The following is a 22573-nucleotide window of genomic DNA, read 5'->3' as shown; positions in this document are numbered from 1 at the left end:
GTGTACCCTTAGGAACTGCTGCTCCCTTTTTAGTGAGGCTATATAGGGGCTCTGTCCCTGGGCCATTGTTGCATGCTGGTGTCTTACCTGTCTTGCCCAACAACATCTGAAGACAGTATTTCTTTTCCACAGTCAGCACATGACCACCACCTCCAGGCTCTTCTGGAGGAGTGCTGCTTGGATTTCTTTCCATTTAGTGTTTTCTGGAAATGGAAACAGTGCAATGGGGTGTTCTTTAAGTTGTGTGATCTGTCTATTCCTCAGAAGGGTCATCCTACCAAGAACCATTCAAAATATTAATGAAAGCTGATAGATTCCACATCTCAGGATAGTGATATTCCAACATTATTTAAAAGTAGCAAGTACCCCATTTCTTACTTCACTGCCAGGTATTTTTTTGTATTCTGCTTTCTGTGTATTAACTATCCTAACGCTTGTGTCGGCTGCATGATTGGATCTTACTATTTTCTGTCCCAGTTTTGCATATATATGGAAATGAGCTTTGAGAGTCAGCTCAGAGTCCCAGAGCTAGTAAGATGAGTTACTATTTCATCTAGGATTGCAGGCGAGGAGTCTAAGGCTTACGTACCTCCCAGGGCAGGTAGGTCTAGAACCCTGGTCTGCAGACTCACAGCCACCCTGGACTAAGTAGGCAGAGGGATCAGTAGACAGAAGGCTAGCTCTAAAGATTCACCTGAAACCCAAATGGATCCTAGGAGCAACAGCCTGGGGGACTCCTCCCTAGAACTGTGTCCCTCTCCTGGGACTTCATAGTATAGCGTACCACAGATTGGGTGCACAGCAGAAATCCAGCATCTTACAGTTCTGGAGTTTCAAGGTCTGGAATCAACATATTAGCAGATTTGGTTCATTCTGAGGCTATGTGGGAAGGGTGTCCAGGCCTACTCCTTGGCTTGTAGATGCCATCTTCTTCCTGTGTTTCTTCATGGTGCCTTTCTTCTCTGTGTGTCTCCATCTGAATGTCCCTTTTTCATAAGGTTCCCAGTCCTTGTAAGAATTAGGACCCACCTAAGAGCCTCATGTAACTAATTGGACCCACCGTGATTCTGTTTCTAGGAAGTTCACATCCTGAGATACTGGAGTTAGAGTTCAGCACAGGGGATGCATGTCAACCTGTGAAAGGGACCATGGAAAACTGACCTTAGTCAAGAACAGTGTTGTGGACAGCAGTCGTCTTTAACAGTAGGGACTCCTGTGACTGATTATGTTGTGTCTGGACTTCAGTTGCCTTAAAGCTTAGAGTCCAACGTGGCCTTGGCAAGAATTTGGGATTTGTCTTTGTTTTTGTTTTTGTTTCTTTTTTCAAGACAGGGTTTCTCTGTGTAGCTTTGGCACCTTTCCTGGAATTCACTCTGTTTTAGCCTAGGCTGGCCTGGAACTCACAGAGATCCTCCTGCCTCTGCCTCCTGAGTGCCCAGATGGATTTCATGCTTTGTATTTCTTGGCTATTAGTGAATTTTTTCCACCATTGTTTAGTTATATTAGTTTGCAGTGTTTGTAAGTTGAGAAGACACTTGAATTCTTTTGGAACGTGGAGTTAGCTATGTGGTTTCAAAGCTGCTTGTTACTGCTTCTTGGACCAGGTTTTACACCCCCTTGCCTGTTTCTGTGGACTCTGCTACTAACTCATTTCCTTTCTAGATGGTCTCAGAGCATCCTCATGCTTAGTAGTACAGCTTCTTACTGTTAACTGGGGAAGCTGTCCTTCGGGGAAGCTTTGCTGCTGGCCTTGTCTGAGGTCATCCTTCTTCCTGCAGGGCAAGTCCTTAAGTCTCATTTGTGGGGCCCTCTCCTGGCTCCGTGACTTTGAACGGAAGAGATTACAGGCGGAGGCTCGTCTCCTTGCACCTGGGACTGGCCCCATGTGTGGTGGGCAGAACTCGCTCCCATCTTCCTCCTCTTGCCAAGAGCCCTCTGGCACCCCGAGGCCTGGCGGAGAACCTGACTGGGTCACTGAATTTGTTCAGAAGAAAGAAGAAAGGGACCTGGTGGAGAGGCTGAAGGTGAGCTCTGAGGGGCTGAGAGAGGGGAGCGATCAGGGACACAGCTTTCCCTGATTATTTTCAATTTATTACAAGTTGAGGAATTCCGTATCCTTTGTTTTGGTGGTGCCTTTCAACCCTTCTGTGAACTTGTGTGGCTATCGCTGTCTCTTTCCGATGCGAGCAGACCTTTCCCATTTATGGCTCACTCGGCGAGGGACTCTGTTGAAGAATGACTTTTGTATGCCCCAGAGAGAGAGGATGTAGCTCTTTTGCACTGAGCGGTGGGGCCAGACCTGCAGAGATGGAGCGTGTGTGTGTGTGTGTGTGTGTGTGTGTGTGTGTGTAGCGGGGGTGGGAGGGTTGGTTCGGGGTGGTGGGGAGGTGGGGAGGCAAGGACAAGAAGGCCCCTAGTAGACTCCTCGCTGAGAAGGGCCGGGGTGGCCCTCCTGCAGGAGTCTCTCTGCTGTCCCTGTCCTTTAGGAGGAGCAGGTGAAGAGGAGGAAGCGGGAAGAGCGTCTGCAGCAGGTTGGCCAGGATGGAAGAGGGCTCAAGTTTGCAGCGAAGCGCATGGTGAGCATCTGGAGGGCTGCGGCATGTGAGGCAGCTGGACACTGCCTGCGGTGGGGGTGAGAGACCAGAGTGGCAGACTCCAGTCCCTGCTCCGTTGGCCAATAGCTAGGGATCTTAAGTGGTGGAGAACTTGAGTCTAGAAGAGGCATTCTTGAGTCGGGTAGGGAGGCTCGTGTGATGAGGTCAGCCTGGGTGCCCTGTCCTTGGTGACAGCTCTGTCGGGGAGTTGGTGGGGCCCCAGTGCTGAGACTTCTTTTGGTCTTTGTTCCTGCCCAGAAGAAGGAGGAAGAGGAGACCGAGACTCTCCTGCGCCTCAGCAGGGAGATGCTGGCTGAAGGGACAGGGCCGGAACGCCTGGAGCAGCTGGAGGGCGGGGAGGAGGAGCTGGTTTTGGCAGAGTACGAGAGTGATGAGGAGAGAAGAGCCAGCAGGTGAGACCTCTGCTGCAGTCAGTCTACGGCCCTGCTGGTGCAGCCCTGCCCTCAGGCCACCTGACGAGAGGGCCTGATAGCCAGCTGCCCTTCCCTCTATTCCGGCTTTTAGAGTCCATAAATGCTGGTGACAGCCATCGCTGGCCTTTACTCTGTGCTGGTCCCTTGTGTATGTTGAGATAGTTTTCCCCATGGTAGCTCAGTGGTGGAATCCTGGAGGGTATGGATTGGTCAAGTGCCATGTCTTGGCCATTGCTGTGGGCTTATAAATGGAGGGGAGAGCTAGGCCTGGACCTAGGTCACCCAGCTCTGGATCCCATATTCCCCACCACTAAAGCATGTGTGGAGTGCATGGTCCTAACTGTCAAGGAGTTCCTGACTCAAACTTGGATACTGTTTTAAGGCTTCTGGTCCAGATGGGCAGGTTCCTATTTTATGAGCTTCACTTGGGGGTGAATCAGGAAACCTCGATGGGAGGGACTTGGTCACTTCTGCATCTCACAGAGCCTTTCCAGACCCTCTTTTCTCATTCCCACCTTAATTCTCGTGGAGGGAGTCCTGAGGAGCAGGGCTTGGCGGTTCCCTGGGACATGTCTGTGTTGTATTCCGGGCTTGCTCCTCAGCCCTGTTGATGTCTGAGTAAAGGGCTGCCCTCCTTGTCAGTGAACACCCAGAGCACATTCCAGTGCTTTTAGGTATTTGGTTGTCCTCTGTGTGCTGTGTGAAAGAAAACTCACCTCTGTGTTTGTCTGTCTCTTAGAGTGGATGAGGAGGAGGAGGAGGATGACTTGGAGGAAGAACATATAACCAAGGTAAGCTAAGCTGCCTGCTCCTTGGATGCTTCTAGAGGCGGGAGAGGTGAGTTCCTAGGTCCAGGACTCTTTGTTCTAGCAGTTTCTCAGCCTTCTGTGGGTGAAGAGCTCCCAGCTTTGGAGGTGTGTGCATCCCGAATGCAGAGCATCGATCGCTCTTGTTGCTCCCTTGACTAGCTAGGCTCTGAGGGGAGGCCTCGGGAGGAGCAGCATTTAGGGCCAAGGACTCACAGGGTTTCCCTTTGCAGTGGGCACTAGTGAGGGCAAGGGAGGAGCAAGCCAGTGTGCCCTCCTTATTCTTGGACTCTCATGGTGTGTTTCTCTTCCTGCTTGTATTTCACGTGCGTGGAGTGTAGTGAGCCATGTGTGGTGTGTCATTCTCCATTTTAAAAGTACATGGTTTCATCCAAGATGGATCTTTTCTGTTGAAAGTAGGTGTCCTTCTCTGCTCTCTCTCTCCTCACTGCTGAATCCTAGAGTAACCAGAATGTTCACCTCAGACTCCATCTTTCCCTTCAGGGCACATGTAGGGAATAACTTTCCACCCGTGTTCTCCAGAAGGCTCAGAGGATCACTTCTGAATCAGGAGTCGGTGCTGTGGGGAAACTCACTCTCCGAGGGTCCCCAGCTCCTGCTGTGTGGTAGGACTTGAGGTCCAGTGTGAGTTGTGAGAGTTGAGTCCTAGGGACTGCTTGAACTTCCAGAGCACTGCTAAGCCCTCCTCAGGTGTTAGCTGACCTGAGCTGATGTGTGCACTTGTAACTGCCCTCCTTCCTCCTGCAGGACCTCAGGCCAGTATGAGCTAGTCAGACCCCTCTTTGAATCCCTCACTTTCCTCTGGTCAGATTTATTACTGCAGTCGGACACACTCACAGCTGGCCCAGTTTATACATGAAGTACGCAAGAGCCCTTTTGGCAAGGAAACCCGGCTAGTCTCTCTTGGCTCTCGGCAGGTAAGCAAAGGGGGTGGGTATGGGGAGCTCAGCCCAGACAGATTCCTTCTTCTGTGTCTTTTGTCTTGGGCCAGGCATAGAAAACTGGTGGGGTGGAGGCAAGGGGGGATTGGGATCCCTGCTCCTTTGCTGGCCTATTGTTCTTGAGAAGGTGCAGGAGAAGCAGGCTGGGTAGTGGTCCTTCCTGTGACCTGTAGCCAGCACCACTTCTGGTCTTTGACAGAAGCCTGTCAGTAGTCAGGATCAAAGATGCTGAGCTGAACTAAGGAGTGCTGAGAGTGGGAGAGACAGTCTTTCCCAGGGAAGAGCGCACCATTGGTTACCCAATACCAAAGGGTCAGGGAAAACATAGTTACAGATGGAGCAGGCTGTAGTTAGGAATGTTTATGCATGTAGGTATACATATATGGCTGTAATATCAATTCATGAAAAAAGAGGCCATGCGTTTGAAAGAGATCAAGGAGCATTTGCAGAGAGGAAAGGGAAGGGAAAAATATTGTAATTATAATCTCAAAAAATAGAAATTAAAAACTATACTATTGGTCATGCTTCTCTCATCCAGTCCCAGAGACCACAACAAAGGACAGTATATTTTATTCAATGAGCTCTTTGCTAAAAAAACCTCACAGAAAACTCACCCTTTGGTTGGGAAAGAAACAGACTATTAGCACATTAAAAAAGCGTTCATTTAAGTCAGGCATGGTGGTGGGGGCACATCTTTAATCCCAATACATGGGGAGGCAGAGGCAGGCAAATCTCTCAGTTTGAGGCCAGCCTGGTCTTTGTAGTGAATTCCAGGAAGCTGGAGCTATGTAGTGAGACCCTGTCTTAAAAAAATAAAAAGCTGGGTGGTGGCGGCGCATGCCTTTAATCCCAGCACTTGGGAGTCAGAGGCAGATGGATCTCTGTGAGTTTGAGGCCAGCCTGGTCTACAGAGCAAGTTCCAGGACAGCCAGGGATACACAGTGAAACCCTGTCTTGAACCTCCTCCTTCAACCCCCCCCCAAAAACAAAAACCAACCACCTAAACAAACAAACAAACAAAAAAACCCCAAACCTCTCATACTCAAATGGGGCCAGGGCTCTAGCTGCAAAGAAGCAAGCTTCAAAAATACATTAAATGGGCTGGAGAGATGACTCGGTGGATAAGAGCACTTGTTGCTCTTCCAGAGGATCCAGGTTCAATTTCTAGCATCTATATGGCAGTTCACAACCATCTGTTACTCTAGTCCAGGTGATCGTAGGCTGTCCTCTAGCCTCCTTGGGGACCAGGCACACGTGGTGCACAGATATACATGCAGACAGAACACCCGCACACCTAAACTAAGAGTAGATAAGTCCGCACTGACCAGTACAGAGCACAGTGGGCGGCACGTTGAAGACAGCAGCCCCAATCTCAGAAAAGGTGATGAGTTTTGTGTGCTATACCTTGGGCACAGACAAGTTTCTCTCATTCAGGAAGGCAGAAGAGCAATTTAGTGGTCACATTTATGTTAACGGTCCATTCTGTATTTGAGGGGAAACAGGTCAAGATGAGACAATATTTAGGGTTGACTGAGGGTGAGCTTGGTGGTCGAGGTTTTGCCCAATGTGCATGAAGACCACTGCTTTCTCTCTCCTTCTCTCCTGCCTTACAGAACCTTTGTGTGAATGAAGATGTGAAAAAGCTGGGTTCTGTGCAACTTATGAATGACCGCTGTGTGGACATGCAGAGAAGCAAACACGGTATGCACAGGAACGTGGGCTGTGCTGTTCAGTGGAAGTGGCAGGAATGTGGTGGGGTTGTTACAGGGCCATGATGATGAAGATTGTGTTACCCAGAAATAATGGGCAAGCAGGCCCTGGTTCCTTCCTCAGACCCCCTCCTTGGGCAAGAACGTTAGCTTTCTGGGTCAGGGTCAGGGACCTGGCTCAGAGATGTTTGTGCCATCTATGGAGAGTATAAAGTAAAATCCCAGAGTGCTCTGATGAGTCCACAGTCGGCAGCAAGAAACGTGTTTGGACATCACTGCACCTACTTCTGACCCCAGAGCTCCTTCCTGTCCTTGTTTTCTCTCATCTCTCCCACCACAGAGAAGAACGGAGCTGGGGAAGACAAGCCAAAGAGAAGGAGACGGAAAATCCAGACCTCTTGCCCATTCCATAACCATGAGCAGATGCAGCTTCTCCGGGACGAGATTCTGCTGGAGGTGAAGGATATGGAGCAGCTTGTGGCCCTTGGGAAGGAGGCACGGGCCTGCCCCTATTACGGAAGCCGCTTTGCCATCCCTGCAGCCCAGGTGAGTGTGCTGGAGAAATGGGAAGTAGTTCTTGCACTAACTGGGGCTTGCAAGGCTTTCCCCTTCCTCTTTAGTAGTTGAAGATGTCCCTACATAGGTTAGGCAGACAACTGTGCTGCCTCACATCTGCATGGCATAAAATTATCTTATCCAGAGCGTGGAGTTGCTCTGGGCTAGAGGCCAGTTGGCGTTATTGAACATTCAGCGTTAGGAGCCTGTTCATCCTAAGAGTTGCTCATCCAAGGGAACCAGACTGAAAGGGTGTTGGGCAGGAGTTGAGCCCAGAACATGAGCATAACCAAACGGCTTTTCTGGTTGACTGCTGACGTATCCACCGCCTGCCTGCACCTGGCAATCCTGTCTTGCTCAGACCTGCCCTATCTTTATATGGAGAGGAAACACTGAATTTTGTCTGACAGCCCCTTGCTGTTCACTGTGGCTGATGTCATGCTGTCTTGCTCCCTCCCTGAAACGTGTCACTCATAGGGAGATCTGTGTCATCTGGGAGACTTAGATGGATTTCAAAAGAGAGCAGGTCTTAGTAATCATACTGCACAGTATGGTGCTCACTCGTGACGTCCCTGCTCTATGTGGGTACTCACAGACAAACTGGGGGGCTGTCCACAGATGTCTCAGTGAGTTAGTGCTGCCGCCATTTATATAGACATATGAAGACCTGAAATTGGCGTGGTCTTGACATGTGGAAGCAGTTTTCACCTGTAACAGTCCATTGCAACAGCCCTGTTCTCCCCATGAGAACACTGGGGCTCAGAAAGATGATTTTCTCTCCTCTCGCTGTCTTAAATGCTGGTACCCATATTGGCACCTGGGCCTTGAGTTTCCAGTTTTCTGAATTTTCATTATCGGTATCTTTTTGTGTGTGTTTGGTGGGTGCATGTGTCTGCACGCATGTGTGCAGGCCAGAGAACAACTTTGGGTGTGGCAAAGCTAGTGGGTATGTGAGCCTGTTCTTGTCTCCCTGCTGCTGGGATTTCAAGCGGTACCACCATCCCTGGCTTTTTCCCCATGGGTTTGTGGCTCAGACTTAGCCCTTGCTTTCAAGGAAAACGCTTTACCAACAGAGCGATCTCCCTCATTTATCTGTTGTCTTTTAATTGGAAGATATTCATAGCAACATATACCTTCAGATTTGATGTTATACTCACCCCTCAATTGACATGGTTTGTCAAATTCACTTAGCTGATGAAAAACCAAGGGTCACTTAAATTAGATTTTGCCAGGGTCACAGCTCCAGGACCACAGGCTACTGTTGCTTTCTGGTACTCAGTGTGCTGAAGAAGTTTGGAGCCTGAGGGCTATCTTGGGATCTTAGATGAGGTTCACCTCCAGGCACTCCACCCGCTTCCCTTCCCCAGATGATCAGCTCCAATGTTCGTTCTTCACTGTTGACAGTCCACATAAAACATCTGAAGGAAGGTCTATTGGAGCAGGCAGAACACTGAGCTGTGCTGTTCTGGCTTGAACACCCCTGTGCAAGGTTGGAGTGAGAAGCTGAACAACTCCACAGGACTTTAGTGGCCTGGAGTTTATTGCAGGATAAGCCTTCTGCCGTGTGCAAGACTGGTTGCTTCACTGTCCGACGGTCATCTTTCCCTACAGCTGGTGGTGTTACCTTACCCAATGCTGCTGCATACAGCCACCAGACAGGCTGCGGGAATCAGGCTGCAAGGCCAAGTGGTCATCATCGATGAGGCACACAACCTGATCGACACCATCACCAACATCTACAGCACAGAGGTCAATGGTTCCCAGGTGGGTCAGCCTCTCCCATCTTGGGCAAAGTGACATAGGTCATTCCTTTAAATGCCCGGGCCAGGAATTCCTCTGAATGTTGGGCTTGGTAGAGGGCGAGCTGAACCGAAACTCTGTCTTTTCCTGTTCATCGCCAAGTGTGAGGTTCTTGGTACCCAGCTTGAGCAGAGTGGCATCTTCTGTCTTCAGCCATCCTTCAACCAGGATGCTGCTAACTAGTTCTCTGTCAGTAGGATGGTGGCATCAGGGACCAGGAGTCTCACAGGGTCGCATTTTATCATTATTGATACTGCTTTGGGGGTCTCTGCAGGCTCCTGTTTACTGTCATCTGGTATGTGGCAAGCATTGAATGGGGTTCTGTGTGCCTCACACTTTTCTCTTGGGGTGGGGGTTCGCCGCTTCAGCTTCGGAGCTTTGGGGTTCTGGAGGGCAAAACTGTGTGTCGTATACCCACACTACATAGATTGAGGTGAGCCAGGATTTGACCCCTGGCTTCTGAGCATGAAACCTTTGTGATTATCTCTCACCGTCTTGAATCTTACTCTTGGTGGAGTGTGAGTCATCTCCTAAACCAGTTCCCCTGTGGCATTTAGGACCTTAGGCTTTGGTCTTTTCCTTACCCTCGCAGTTGTCATCAGCCCATGGCCTCTACATGCTTGGCCCTTGTCTGTTTCTGTCAAGCTGCCCATCACCTGGATGGTATCCTGGGCTGACATTTCCTAGACACGGACTAATGTCTCCCTGCAGAGATCCTCTTAACCATATCCTGGGATGCCTTCATGCTGTTCTGTTTTCTCTCCAGCTCTGCCAGGCCTATTCCCAGTTACTCCAGTACATGGAAAGATACGGGTAAGACACCACCCTTGAGGAAGAAGATCTAGCCATGCTCAGTCTCAGTGGCCTCCAGCTCAGCCTTCCAGAGCACAATGGAGGTTACTGTTAGTGCCCAGGTCTTGGAGGATTCAGTTGAACTGGTCTGTCCTAGTGTGTGCCCTCCACATCCTAGGCTTTTTGAACAGAGCAGCAGGCTCTGAAAGCCTTGGTCTTAGCCAGCCTTTTTATCTGCTGGAGCCCAGTGTGTTAGGCCCTAGGCAGAAAGGCCCAGTGGCATCCAGTGGAGGGAAGCTGCTGCAGAATCCTGTGGTAGCTCTGCCTGTGACTTCTTCCTCAGGAAGCGTTTGAAGGCCAAGAACCTAATGTACATCAAGCAGATCCTGTACTTGCTGGAGAAGTTTGTGGCTGTTTTGGGAGGTAGGAGCGTCATCCCCTGGACCACTCCTCAGCTTCACGTGGTGTTAGTCTTGTTCCTTGAATGCCAGTCAGCACACTTGGGTGTGTTCCGCTTTTAAGCACTGGTTTGATCACTTGGACACGCTCTTTCCGGTTTAACTTGAGATGTTTGACCATAGCTTTTTCATTGTTGTGACTTTTGGCCCTAGTTCCTTCCCCATGGTTTGCTCCTTTCGCTTTAAGAAACCTGACTGTATGGTTATGTTAATCACACGGTGCAGAGCGAAACCTGTTGTGTGGCATAGTCACAGCCACATGGCATACTGGCACTGACACACAGGCAGTTCTTATTTGCCCCTGTGTGGCTAGAAGCCCAGGAACTTTAAGCCTCATTGCAGAGGAGAAGCTAAAGCTCAGGGTGCGACCTGCCTGTGGCTCACGAGACTGGAGGCTGCTGACTCCGGCATCCAAGATTCTTGGGTTATTCTGGTCTGGGACTGTTTCATTATATGGACATGCCTTTTTTTTTTTTTTTAAAGATTTATTTATTATGTATACAGTGTTCTGCCTGCATCTATGCCTGCAGGCCAGAAGAGGGCACCAGATCTCACTATGGATGATTGTGAGCTATAATGTGGTTGCTGGGAATTGAACTCAGGACCTCTGGAAGAGCAGCCAGTGCTCTTAACTGCTGAGCCATCTCTCCAGCCCCATGAATATGCTTTTAAAGGCTTCTGTAGAGCTGGATTTCCAGAAAGCCAGTGCAGGCTTTTCTAGAGAGATTTTGTCCCATGCTGGTACTCTCGACTTCCTTCTCTGCTGTGTCACAGCTCCTGTCTTCTGGAAGATCCTATTTTTTCCCTTGCCCTGCTCAGAGTGACAGTGGGGAGACTGCTCTGCTCCTGTCCCCTGCCTGGCCTTGGGCTCCTGGAACCTCCTGTCTTCTTAGTGTGCTCTTTGTCTGCTGTAAATGCCCCAAGCAAAGTCTCTAGAAACATGAATGTTCCTTGTAGTTCATGGAGACAGGACAGAGTTGAGAGCTAAAGTGAGCAGAGAACTGCCACCATGACTTACTCAAATTCCCTTTTTTAGGTAACGTTAAGCAAAATCCTAGTACACAGAGCCTGCTCCAGACAGGTGAGGAAGTCGCTGTTGAGGGTGGGAGGTGATGTGACCCACTCAGAGCTCCACTCTGGGACTGAGCAGGGGACTCAGCAAGGTACAAAACCAGGGTCCTTTGTCTGTTTGCAGGTTCTGAGCTGAAGAGCATCAACGACTTCCTCTTTCAGAGCCAGGTGGACAACATCAACCTGTTCAAGGTAAAGGTCTATTCTGATTTAAATACCTTCTGATTTACTTAAGGCTAGAAAGGAGAGGTGGGGATGGAGTGCAGCTGTCAGGTGGGGATGGAGTGCAGCTGTCAGGTGGGGATGGAGTGCGGCTGTTGGAGAGGTGGGGATGGAGTGCAGCTGTTGGACAGGTGGGGATGGAGTGCGGCTATTGGAGAGGTGGGGATGGAGTGCAGCTGTTGGACAGGTGGGGATGGAGTGTGGCTATTGGACAGGTGGGGATGGAGTGCGGCTGTTGGACAGGTGGGGATGGAGTGCGGCTGTTGGACAGGTCGGGATGGAGGTGGAGATGGAGTGCAGCTGTTGGAGAGGTGGGGATGGAGTGCAGCTGTTGGACAGGTGGGGATGGAGTGCGGCTGTTGGACAGGTGGGGATGGAGGTAGGGATGGAGTGCAGCTGCTGAGCACTTGTCTGTTATGAGTAAGGCCTTGTGTTCTGCCTCTAGCACACGATCAGAATAAACATGGAAGAAATAAAATGCAAATCACTGTCCTTGAATAGTCTGCTGTCCGAGGACAGGCAGTTAGCAGGTCTTCATACTGGACATCAACAGCCAAATGGTCTTCAGTCGGGTTGGGAGCTGTAGGGTTTGGCAAGGGACGTTGCTGTTCTTTGCACTCTTAGGCCCAAACCCAGCTTCCGGTACTCTCCATCCTTTCCCATCTGTTCTGCCAGTCTTTCTCCAGGGAATTGTTTTCAAATTATAATCCATGGTGTAATGTTTGAGGCGAGCAGGGTGAGAACATGCTGAGACTGCCTGACTTGTCTTCCTGCTGGAGCCTTGGGTTGGATGGCAGTCTCTGTCAGACCTTTGCTTATATTGCCTTTGCTCTCTGATGCTCTCGCAGGTGATGGTAGCTATGAAACTAAACCTCAACCTAGTGTGTCTAAATTGAGTATTATTCCCTCCGTGGATGCTGTCCCTTTGTTCTGAGCACTATGCCAGGACACACTCCGGCCATTTAAGAACAGGAATAGTTGCTCTGGAGGACTGGCCCAAGCTACACACCAGTGAACCAAGGGTGGCTGGATGGGGCCAATGCTCAAACCCAGCTAGACCCATCCTAGATCTGATTCCCTTTCCTTTCCTTTCCCCTTTCCCCTTTCCCCTTTCCCCTTTTCCCTTTCCCCTTTTTCCTTTTCCCTTTTTCCTTTCCTTTCCCCTTTCCTTTCCTTTCCTTTCCTTTCCTCTTTCCTCCCTCTCTCCTCTCTCACTCCCCCCCCTTTTTTTTTAAAGATTTATTTATTATTATACAGTGTTCTGCATACATGTATACCTGCACACCAGAAAGGTCACAAGGTCTCATTATAGATGATTGTGAGCCACCATGTGGTTGCTGGGAATTGAACTCAGGACCTCTGGAGGAACAGCCAGTGCTTTTAACCTCTGAGCCATCGCTCCAGCCCTCGGGGACAATTTGTTTGTTTGTTTTTCAAGACAGGGTTTCTCTGTGTCGCCTTGGCTGTCCTAGAACTCATTCTGGCCTCGAACTCATAGATTCACCTGCTTCTGTCTCTGCTGGAGTTAAAGGCATGTGCCGTCACCACCCGGCTGCCTTCATTTTCAAATCGGCTGTCCCTTAGAGTAACGCCTTTGGTCACTGTCACTACTGTGACCCTGTCAGTCGTCTTTGGTGCCTCTCTTCTCCCCTTTGTTTCCCACTCTAAATAGCTGACAGGTCCCATGCTCCTTCTCCAGCTTGCTTCAGCCCTCTCCCTTTTCGCTTCTTTTGTGAAGGCTGGCTGCAGCAGTCTTAACCAGATGCCAGTCTTTGTAGCCGTTTTTCTAAGTCATCCAACCTCTTGCTCTCAAATTGTGAACTGAGCTGAGGCACCAACCCCTACATACTGAACACAGTAGGGGACTGCAACTCAGTCTTTCCTGGGACAGGCCCAGGACCTACCTCCTTCTTGCTTTTGTGCAAAGGATTAGATTTTTTCTTTGTTTTTTTAAAAGATTTGTCTTTTTATGTGTGTGCCATGTGCATGTGCACACATTCGTGTTTTGAATTCAGGTGTGCCTGTGTCCCAGTATGTGTGTCAGATTAGAGGACCATGTCCCTTGTTGGTCCTTGCTTCCTACCCTGTTTTTCCACTGTGTACGCCAGGCGAGCTGGCTCACAGGCTTCTTGGCTGTCTCTTGTTTCTGCCTCCCATTTTTCAGTAAGAGCACTGGGATTATAGACACTCACATCACTGTCTCTGGCTTTTGTGTGTTCTCTGAGTATTCCAACTCAGGTTTCGTGGTTGTGTGGCAAGCTTGTGAGCCATCTTTACAGCCCTTGGGATTGTTTTCAAAATACCTTTTACGTCTTCAAGGCCCAGTCTGCATATGGGCACTTTTAAAATTTTATATGTATAAGTGTTTTGCCTGCATGTATGTCTGTGTACCACATGTGTGCCTGGTGCCCGAGGAGGTCATGAGAGGGCATCAGATCCGCCAGAACTGGAATTGTGGATGGTTGTGAGCCGCCATGTAGGTTCCGGGTCTTCTGGAAGAGCAGCCAGTGCTCTTACCGGCCGAGCCAACCTTCTCAGCCTTCAGATCTTGTCTTGAACACCCTTAGGGTGATGAGAGCAGTGGGGATATTTGTGAGGAGGCTATGGTTGTGAGGTCCCCTGTGAGGAACCCTGAGTTCTTATGGGTAGTAGAGCAGTGACCTCAGAAAGTAGACCAGTAAGATTTCTTAGGATGCCTTGGGCTCCTCTGAGGTGCCAGTGAGCCAGAGTCCCTTAGTGGTATGGGGTGGCCATCTCTAGAGTTTAGACCACACTTTGCTTCCTTCTCACATAGGCCTGTGCTGGTTTTGCAGGTGCAGCGGTACTTGGAGAAGAGCATGGTCAGCAGGAAGGTACCTCTCCCATTGTCCTGGCAAGGAGCCAGAGCAGCCCTGCCTGCTTTACTCTGCTGCCCCGGGGACACTAGGCCTCTGATTCCACTGTCCATAGCGTGGAGTGGTCTCTGGCGTGGGGGGAAGTGGACTGCAGACTGGCTTGGTGTCTCCTTCAGGGTTTCTTCTCATTCTGTGTGTCTGTCCTGCTCTCCCCACACATAGCTCTTTGGCTTCACAGAACGCTTTGGAGTTGTTCTTCCGTCTCCCTCGGCCTCTCAGGAGAACCGCAGTCTGGACGGCTTCCAGCACTTCCTGAAGAGCCTGCAGTCAGGGCCTACTGAGGGTGAGTTGGGATGGTGAGAGAGAAGAGCCAGGCGCAGGCCCTTGGAGAGGACATGGCCTTGACCTAAGGAAGGCCTTCTTTCCCATCCCACCCTTTTCTGCAGACTCCCTGGAGGAAGGCCAGGCCACAGCCCCACGGCCTGCCTCTCCACTGATGCACATTGAGGCCTTTCTGGCAGCTCTCACCACTGCCAACCAGGATGGCAGGGTTATCCTGAGCCGCCAAGGTAATCAAAACAAAGGGGCCTAGCTTGAAAGGGCTCCACCATACTGCCCCTACTCTCTGTGTGAAGGAGCCACTCTAGGCCTGGAGCCGACAGTGGTCCTGGAGACTGGGTTTCAGAGGTGCTGAATTGTCTCAGGCAAGGTCCCTACAGAACCTAGAATCTTATGGTTGAGGTTAGATGGGGTTGGACTTTGTTTTTGTTTTCTAGTCTGAGGGTTATGTGATTCTGGCCAGACTATCTTTGCACCCGAGTCTTCACATAAGTCCATAGTACCGAGGGCAAGAGAAATGGGTTTTTTTCTTAAAGGGAGAGTGCTAGCTCGCAGGCCTCTGTGGATCATCTGGGGTTTCCTGTGCCTAATCTACTCCTCTCTTTGCCTTTGTCTGTCTGTCTTCCAGGCAGTGTTGGTCAAAGCAGCCTCAAATTCTTGCTCTTGAACCCAGCTGTGCATTTTGCCCAGGTGGTGAAGGAATGCCGAGCAGTGGTCATTGCTGGCGGCACCATGCAGCCGGTAAGGCACCACCAGGACATGTGTCAGCTCTCTTCTCTGTCCCCTGGAACCGTAAACAGAAATGGGCCAGCACATGCAGGCCCAGCAGTGACCACTAGGTACCGTTGCCCTTGCCTTTGGGCTGGTGTGCAGCCCCGGAGCAGGCTTCTCTGAGAAAAGCCCTCTGTAGTCCCAGACTCTGACTTAGCCCCCTTCTGGTACCAGCATCTCTCTTAGAAGGTGATTACATGTATGATCTTAGAAAAGTTATATAGTTTTATTATAGAAATCAAAGACAAGCTGTAGACATCAGAATTCTACCATCAAAAGATTCATGCTGGTGTATGTACCATCCGTATGTACTTACATACATTTTGCATATGTATGTACATATTTTTTTAAAACTACACTCTACATTATTGGTATAATTTGCTTTTTCTCTCTGCAGCAAAATGTTAATATTTATCCTTGTCAGCAAATATTTATTCTAGCATATTCTACAGTAGTGTTGCATTCTGACCACATAGATGATGTTACATTTCACCATACGCCACTCATACCACACCTGCTTTGTTTGGTACTTAGACTATTTTCCCATTTTTCTCTGGTTCTATGATCAATGAGAACAAAGGACTAAGGACTGTTTCCTAATTTCATCCTGAGTGCACTCAGGGTTAACACTGCTGGGCTCCTAAGCACAGGCTCCAGCCTTTGCTGCCTGCTGGAATAGTCCCAGAGCTTTCTTTGGCTTTTCTGTTTTGTTTTCCCTATATTACTGCAGATGGACCTCAGAACCATGTATGGGCCAGGCATATACTCTGCTGTCAAGGCACATTCCAAGCCCACATAGGCATTTGCTTTGTTTTTGGTTTGTGGTGTGTGTGTGTGTACACAGATGTGTACATTTGTATTTATTTGATGGGTTAATGTTGTGCGTGGTCATTATTGTTCTGGTTTTTTTGTTTTTGTTTTGTTTTTTTGGGGGGGATGGTATCTCACCATGTAGAATTGGTATTTGTTTGTTTGTTTTGAGACAGGGTCTCTCTACATAGCCCTTGCATTCGCTCTGTAGACCAGGCTGGCCTCAAACTCACAGAGATGGACCTGCCTCTGCCTCTCAGGTCCTGAGATTAAAGGTGTGTGTTACCATGCCCAGCTCTTACTATGTAGTCTTGAATGGCCTTGACTGGAGTTACAGACTGTTGTTAGTCACTATGTGGATGCTGGGAGCCAAACCCAGGTGCTGTACCAGAGCATTGAGTGCTCTTAACCACATAGCCATCTCTCCAGCCCCCCAATTATTTATTAGATGTTTTGTACATGTATATATGTTGAGTATATTCCTCCTTGTATCTCACTCTCTTCCCTGTCCTCACTCCTTTCCCTCTCATTGGTCCCCTTTGTCCCCATAGACAGTGCCACTTCAACTGTGTGTCGTGTACATGTAATGATTTCATTATTTATAGAGACTCTAGGACTGTGGCTGGCTTAATCACTTAATGTGATCTTCCTCGGTTTCAACCATGTTTTCTGACAACTACACACACGCACACACACACACACACACACTTTTTTTGAGACAGGATTTCACTGTGTAGCCCTGGCTGTCTTGGGACTCACTGTGTAGATCATGCTGGCCTCAAACTCGCAGAGAGAGAATGCTGGATGAAAGGCCACATTTTCTTTGTCCAAGCCTCTGTAGATGGGTATCTTATTTACTAATTGGGCTTTAGTACTGCAGTGACCACTGGTGCCTCTGTGGTACATTGGGGAGTTTTGGCTGAATATTCTGCTGGAGTAGTATAGCTGGTGTTAGGTCTCAGAAAAGGGGACAGAGGGCTAACTGAGGTGTCTGTTAACATATCAAAGGGTATGCTCTCTCAGCTCTTCCAGCCAGCGTGGTACCTGTGGTTCCTCCCAGCTCTTCTCACCCTGCCCCCCACCAAAAATTCTCCCTTCCTGGGGCTGGACTTCCTCTTCTCTTCCCTAAGCCTGATCCCTGTGTAACTCAGCCGTGTTGGCTGTGCTGCTCTCTTGCCCTCTTGGCCCCGGGGGCAGACTCTCAGTCAACTCCTCTCTTGCTCCCCCACACCCCCATCCCTCTCCTCTCCTGGTACTGTTTAGTCTGCCGGTCCTGTTCAGCTGGTCTCGTCCCTCGGCCTGCTTTCTCTCTTACATCTACAATGAAAACCTCCGCACTTTAGGAGGAGTCATGGCCTCCTCCTTTTATTTGATTTCTTCATTCAGCTGGGCCATATTTTCTATGTGTTCTGTTTTGAGAAACCTGCATACTGATTTCCTTCCATAGTGGCTAGACCCCATTTTCTTTTTCTTTTCTTTTCTTCTTTTTTTTTTTTTTTTTCTTTCTGGTGTTTGGTTTTTCCAGACAGGGCTTCTTTGTGTAGTTTTGGTTCCTGTCCTGGACCAGGCTGGCCTTGAACTCACAGAGATCCCCCTGGCTCTGCCTTCCCGAGTGCTGGGATTAAAGGCGTGCACCACCATCACTTGGCTAATTTCCATTAGCGGTGTATAAGGGCTCCTGTTGTCCACATCCAGGCCAGCACTCGTTTTTCTGTTTTCCGGCCTTTTAAGCAGTATTTCCGTGCTTTGAGAAGGTCACATGATATGTTTTGAACATATTCATTGTCCCCTCCACCTCTTCCCATCATGTCCCTCTTGTGTTGCCCAGTTAGTCGTGGCAGTAAGTCCTGTGCGATTGGTGTACTAGAGACTCACATCCTCTCGCAGCATCTGTCAGAGGCCAGCCAGTCCTCAGTTAGTGGTGGGATTTTGTCCCCACAACTCCATCCATGCTGTGATTCTGCCTGGCTTGAGCTTGCTCTGGTCTCAGTCTGTCACAATCACCGTGACTTAGTTAACTTGCCCTCTTGTGTCCTGAAACAGTTTTCTTTTCTTTTTTCTTTCGAGACAGGGTGTCTCTGTGTAGTTTTGGTGCCTGTCCTGGAGCTCTCCCTGTAGACCAGGCTGGCCTCGGACTCACAGATCCACCTGCCTCTGCCTCCCGAGGGCTGGGATTAAAGTTGTGGGCCACCACCGCCCGGCGTGAAACAGTTTTCTTAATGTTCCTTACCACCTCAGGCTCTTAAAGTCTTTCTTCCCTTTTCCACCTCTTCCTGATGATCCCTCAGCCTTGAGTGTTCTGTTTTCTTGACTGTCATTAGGTTAGGATAAGGTAGGAATCTTAATGCAGTTTTGATTTTCATTTCTCTGGTAGCTTGTAAAGTTGAACATTTTTTCATACATTTATTGGCCATTTCTTTTTTCCTCTATTGAGAACTCTTTGTTTTGTTGGTCCATTTCCTCACTGGGTTGTTTGGTTTCTTGTTTCATTTTTGAGTTCTTCGTATATTGTAGATAGTAGTCTGCACTGTTGATTTTGATACACAGAAAGGGCTTGGAGCCAAATGTGCCATCTTCCTTTGCTCTTTTTTCTTAAGTTTTCTGTCGGCACTGGATGCTGTTACTGGTTGTTTTAACTAAAGGTCATTGGCCCTTTTACTTCCTCTTCTGGTGTATGGGTTTGCTGCCTCCTATCCCAGACTTTTCTTACCTTCACTGCAGAGCACACAACCCCCCAAGCTCTGAGGTCACAGGGCCCTGATGTTATGGCTGCAGGTGTCTGACTTTCGGGAGCAGCTGCTGGCATGTTCTGGAGTGGAAGCTGAGCGGGTGGTGGAGTTCTCGTGTGGTAAGGAACTGTGGGGAGGGTAGAGTGGGCCAAGAACTCTGAGGTCTTGATTTAGTTACACTTGGCCAAAGGCAGAGGGTACCACTGGACTTGAACCTTATTCTCAGTGGGTTTTCTCACTACCATACTTTTCCCAGGTTCTCCAGTCCTGGGCTCTCCTCACCACATTGCTTACATTGGCTATGTCAGAGCAGAGAGAAGTTGTGTACATTTAAAATTCTTGCTTCTGGTTGGGGAAATGATTTGAGAAACTGCCCTACCTGGACACTAATTTTCAGCCTTCCTTTGATATCACCAGGTCACGTGATCCCTCCAGACAACATCTTGCCCCTTATTATATGCAGCGGACCCTCTAACCAACAGCTGGAATTCACCTACCAGAGGAGAGAGCTGCCTCAGATGGTTAGTGCCAGCCCATGTCCCGTCTTCTCTGTTGTATGGCCAGGGGAGAATTCTTAGCAGCATTGGCATTGGGGCAGATGGTTACATCTGGCATGAGGAAATTCATTTTTTTATTTTAGATATTTGTCAAGGAAGATCTTGGCTGCTTCCTCTCCTGAAGGAGACCATTCTTCCCTCTGCCTGCTTTCTCTCTTACATCTACAATGAAAATCTTCTCTGCACTTTAGGAGGAGTCATGGCCTCCTCCTTTTATTTGATTTTTTCATTCAGCTGGGCCATATTTTTTATATGTTTTGTTTTGAGAAACCTGCATACTGATTTCCCTCCATAGTGGCTAGACCCCATTTTCTTTTTCTTTTTCTTTTTCTTTTCTTTCTTTCTTTCTTTTTTTTTGGTTTCTGGTTTTTGGTTTTTGTTTTTTCCAGACAGGGCTTCTTTGTGTAGTTTTGGTTCCTGTCCTGGACCAGGCTGACCTTGAACTCACAGAGATCTGCCTGGCTCTGCCTTCCCGAGTGCCTTCCCTCTATCCCCTCTCTAAGGGTACTCCTGAGCAGGGAGAAATGAGGAATATGTAGATAGAAATATAGAGGAGAGAGAGATAGAAAACACAGGATAGCCTTGAGAGGGCCTGGGTCCAAACTTACCACGCCCTTCTGTCTCTACTAAAGGGCCTTTAAAGGAATGCCAAGAGGTGGAGCAAAAGACCTCCCCCCAGCCCAGTCAAGTATAGACCATCCCAGATACCTGGTGACCATGCATGTGGTCCAGCCATTCCCTAATGCAGCCCTGCTGTGTAAAGCAAGCTCAGATCTCACTAGGAAAACTGTGTGGGTTCCCACAGGTCCCTCTTAATTTTTTAAAGAGTCCCTGAGGCAACACAGAATAGACTGAAGTCTTCTGTCTTAGGTCATTCTCTATGATTATTTCTTCCATTAACCGTCGTGGAGATATGCTTTTCATCAAGCATACTCTGTCTCAGGCTGGAAGTTATCAAGAGAAAGTTGCCCGTCATTGACTCTCAGCCGCTGGTAGGAAGGCGTACTGAACTTAATTTAGCTCTGGCCCAGGTTCCTATTGAGCTTACAACCTCCACAACAATCTCCATAGCTGCCACACTCCCAGTTACAGGAGTGGAGGATGATAGAGATGGCATATCGTTTTTGGAATGGGTCCTAAGATGTGTATAACAGCCTTAGCTGTGTCAAGCCCTTTTAAAATCAATAAGCTCTTTATGCTAACTGCATCCAATAAACTATATCCATCTTAAAGATTCCCTTAGCTTTTTTCCAAACTCTGGTTCATTAACCTTAACGTAATTCTGGTATAAATATCACCATACATATTTACAACTCTCTTAATTGAATTATTATCATTATACATATTTATACTTTTTTTGCTAGCTTACATGAGCATTTAGACTCACATTAACATTTTTTTTTTGGTTTTTCGAGACAGGGTTTCTCTGTGTAGCTTTGCGCCTTTCCTGGATCTCGCGCTGTAGACCAGGCTGGCCTCGAACTCACAGAGATCCACCTGCCTCTGCCTCCTGAGTGCTGGGATTAAAGGCGTGCACCACCACCGCCCGGCCACATTAACATTTATACGCTTCACAAACTCACATTCAACATATACTGATTTATACTTTTTTTTTTTTTTTTTTTTTTTTTGAGACAGGGTTTCTCTGTATAGTTTTGGTGCCTGTCCTGGATCTCGCTCTGTAGACCAGGGTGGCCTAGAACTCACAGAGATCCACCTGGCTCTGCTTCCCAAGTGCTGGGATTAGAGGCATGCTCCACCACTGCCTGGCTGATTTATACTTCTTACAGGCTTATATTCTTAAGGAAATTCTATAGATCTATTTTCTATTTTACAAACTTATATTCATAAGAACTATTAGAAAGACTCTCTTAACAGAACTAGCTTACACTAGAAAGAATAGGGCTAACATTAGCAAGTATCTAACTTAGCAAACACCTAAAAGAGATTTCTTAACACCTAGAAGTGATTTAGAAAAGATTTCTTAACATTTAGAAGAGATGTTACATTATCTTCCAACAAGACAGAAAGTAATTTTCTTTGGACTTCATTTAGAAAGCAGAAATAAGACTAAACTGTTAGTTATCAAACCCAAGAAAGGAAGAAAAGAGAATGAGAAGAAAAACCTCCTGAGGGCATTCTGTTTGTGAATAGCAGTTCTACAACATTTTCCCATGACTGTCAAGGTTGGAGTGGGGTTACAGACCAGCAGCTTTCAGTGGTTTCCCCGTGTACCAAAAACATTGCTGAAACTTCATCCCAAACTCCTCAGCAGTCTGGAGGTCTCCTTATTCTCCTACTATCCCCAGACTGCAAGATGGAACCTTCATGTCAGGAAAATTGATTTAGCTGCTTATCCCTCCAGTTCCTCTAGAGGAGTGTCATTGGAGCTGACATTCCTCTGTTCCACACTCATCACCAAACTCTCAAGACAATTTTCCTCCTTCTTAATTTTTTTTTTTAAAGCTGCATTTGCCATGAGTTCTTTTAACAATGCTGATGTTTCTGATGGATTTTTATTAGCCCAATATTTCTGGCAAGGTTATTTGTTCACCAAAACTGCTACTATTCAAAGGAGTCAAGAACATAGATGTTAGCTGGGCAGTAGTGGTGCACGCCTTTAATCCCAGCACTTGGGAAGCAGACCCAGGCTGTGAGTTCGAGGCCAGCCTGGTCTGCAGAGCGAGATCCAGGACAGGCTCCAAAACTATACAGAGAAACTCTGTCTTGAAAAACAAAACAAACAAACAAACAAAAAATCTAAAGAACATTTTCATGATTTAGTATTTTCACCTCATTCATAAGCTTCTCAACCCCTGATATTATTATTAGCAGCTGCGATATACACTGACCATGAGTTATTTAGCTCAGATTGTAGTTGTATCTTTTTAACCATCCGTATTTAGTACATTTTTCCTGTTCTTCACAAACATCAGTGTATTCACTGAGCAAGCATTCTGATTTAGCATTGTTTTCTTACAGAGAACTTTCACGTGAACTGACTATTTTGTGATATAGCTGGATTTTGTGGAGTTTGGTCCCAATCTGTAAAGCAGTCATTTCTTTTTGAGTGTCTGGTTTTTTGTCCCCTATTAGAGTTGCAAAGGAATCACTCATTACAGGCTGTTCG

At 48.1% G+C, this 22573-nt stretch overlaps 1 protein-coding gene across 3 annotated transcripts in view; it reads left to right on the top strand.

Annotated features, from left to right (window-relative positions):
- Ddx11 (DEAD/H-box helicase 11) overlaps window positions 1-22573 on the top strand; it is a 32464-nt gene that overhangs the window by 4602 nt on the left and 5289 nt on the right. The window contains exons 3-20 of one of the 3 annotated variants that reach the window (XM_052750198.1): window positions 1779-2024; window positions 2487-2576; window positions 2856-3007; window positions 3768-3819; window positions 4665-4772; window positions 6410-6497; window positions 6846-7051; window positions 8672-8824; window positions 9627-9673; window positions 9996-10075; window positions 11147-11191; window positions 11306-11373; window positions 14217-14255; window positions 14460-14580; window positions 14684-14806; window positions 15205-15317; window positions 18933-19005; window positions 19304-19407. In XM_052750198.1, coding sequence (XP_052606158.1) covers window positions 1779-2024; window positions 2487-2576; window positions 2856-3007; window positions 3768-3819; window positions 4665-4772; window positions 6410-6497; window positions 6846-7051; window positions 8672-8824; window positions 9627-9673; window positions 9996-10075; window positions 11147-11191; window positions 11306-11373; window positions 14217-14255; window positions 14460-14580; window positions 14684-14806; window positions 15205-15317; window positions 18933-19005; window positions 19304-19407 — 1908 coding nt within the window. Of the gene's footprint in view, window positions 1-1778; window positions 2025-2486; window positions 2577-2852; window positions 3008-3767; window positions 3820-4664; window positions 4773-6409; window positions 6498-6845; window positions 7052-8671; window positions 8825-9626; window positions 9674-9995; window positions 10076-11146; window positions 11192-11305; window positions 11374-14216; window positions 14256-14459; window positions 14581-14683; window positions 14807-15204; window positions 15318-18932; window positions 19006-19303; window positions 19408-22573 lie in introns of all 3 variants that reach the window. The other 2 variants (XM_052750197.1, XM_052750199.1) reach the window with 2 other exon arrangements.

This window comes from Peromyscus californicus, unplaced genomic scaffold (assembly GCF_007827085.1).
Source record: "Peromyscus californicus insignis strain IS unplaced genomic scaffold, ASM782708v3 Scaffold_21__1_contigs__length_65335640, whole genome shotgun sequence".
Lineage (NCBI taxonomy): Eukaryota > Metazoa > Chordata > Mammalia > Rodentia > Cricetidae > Peromyscus > Peromyscus californicus.
Note: the sequence above shows the minus strand (reverse complement) of the source record. Positions and strands in the feature narration are given on the sequence as shown.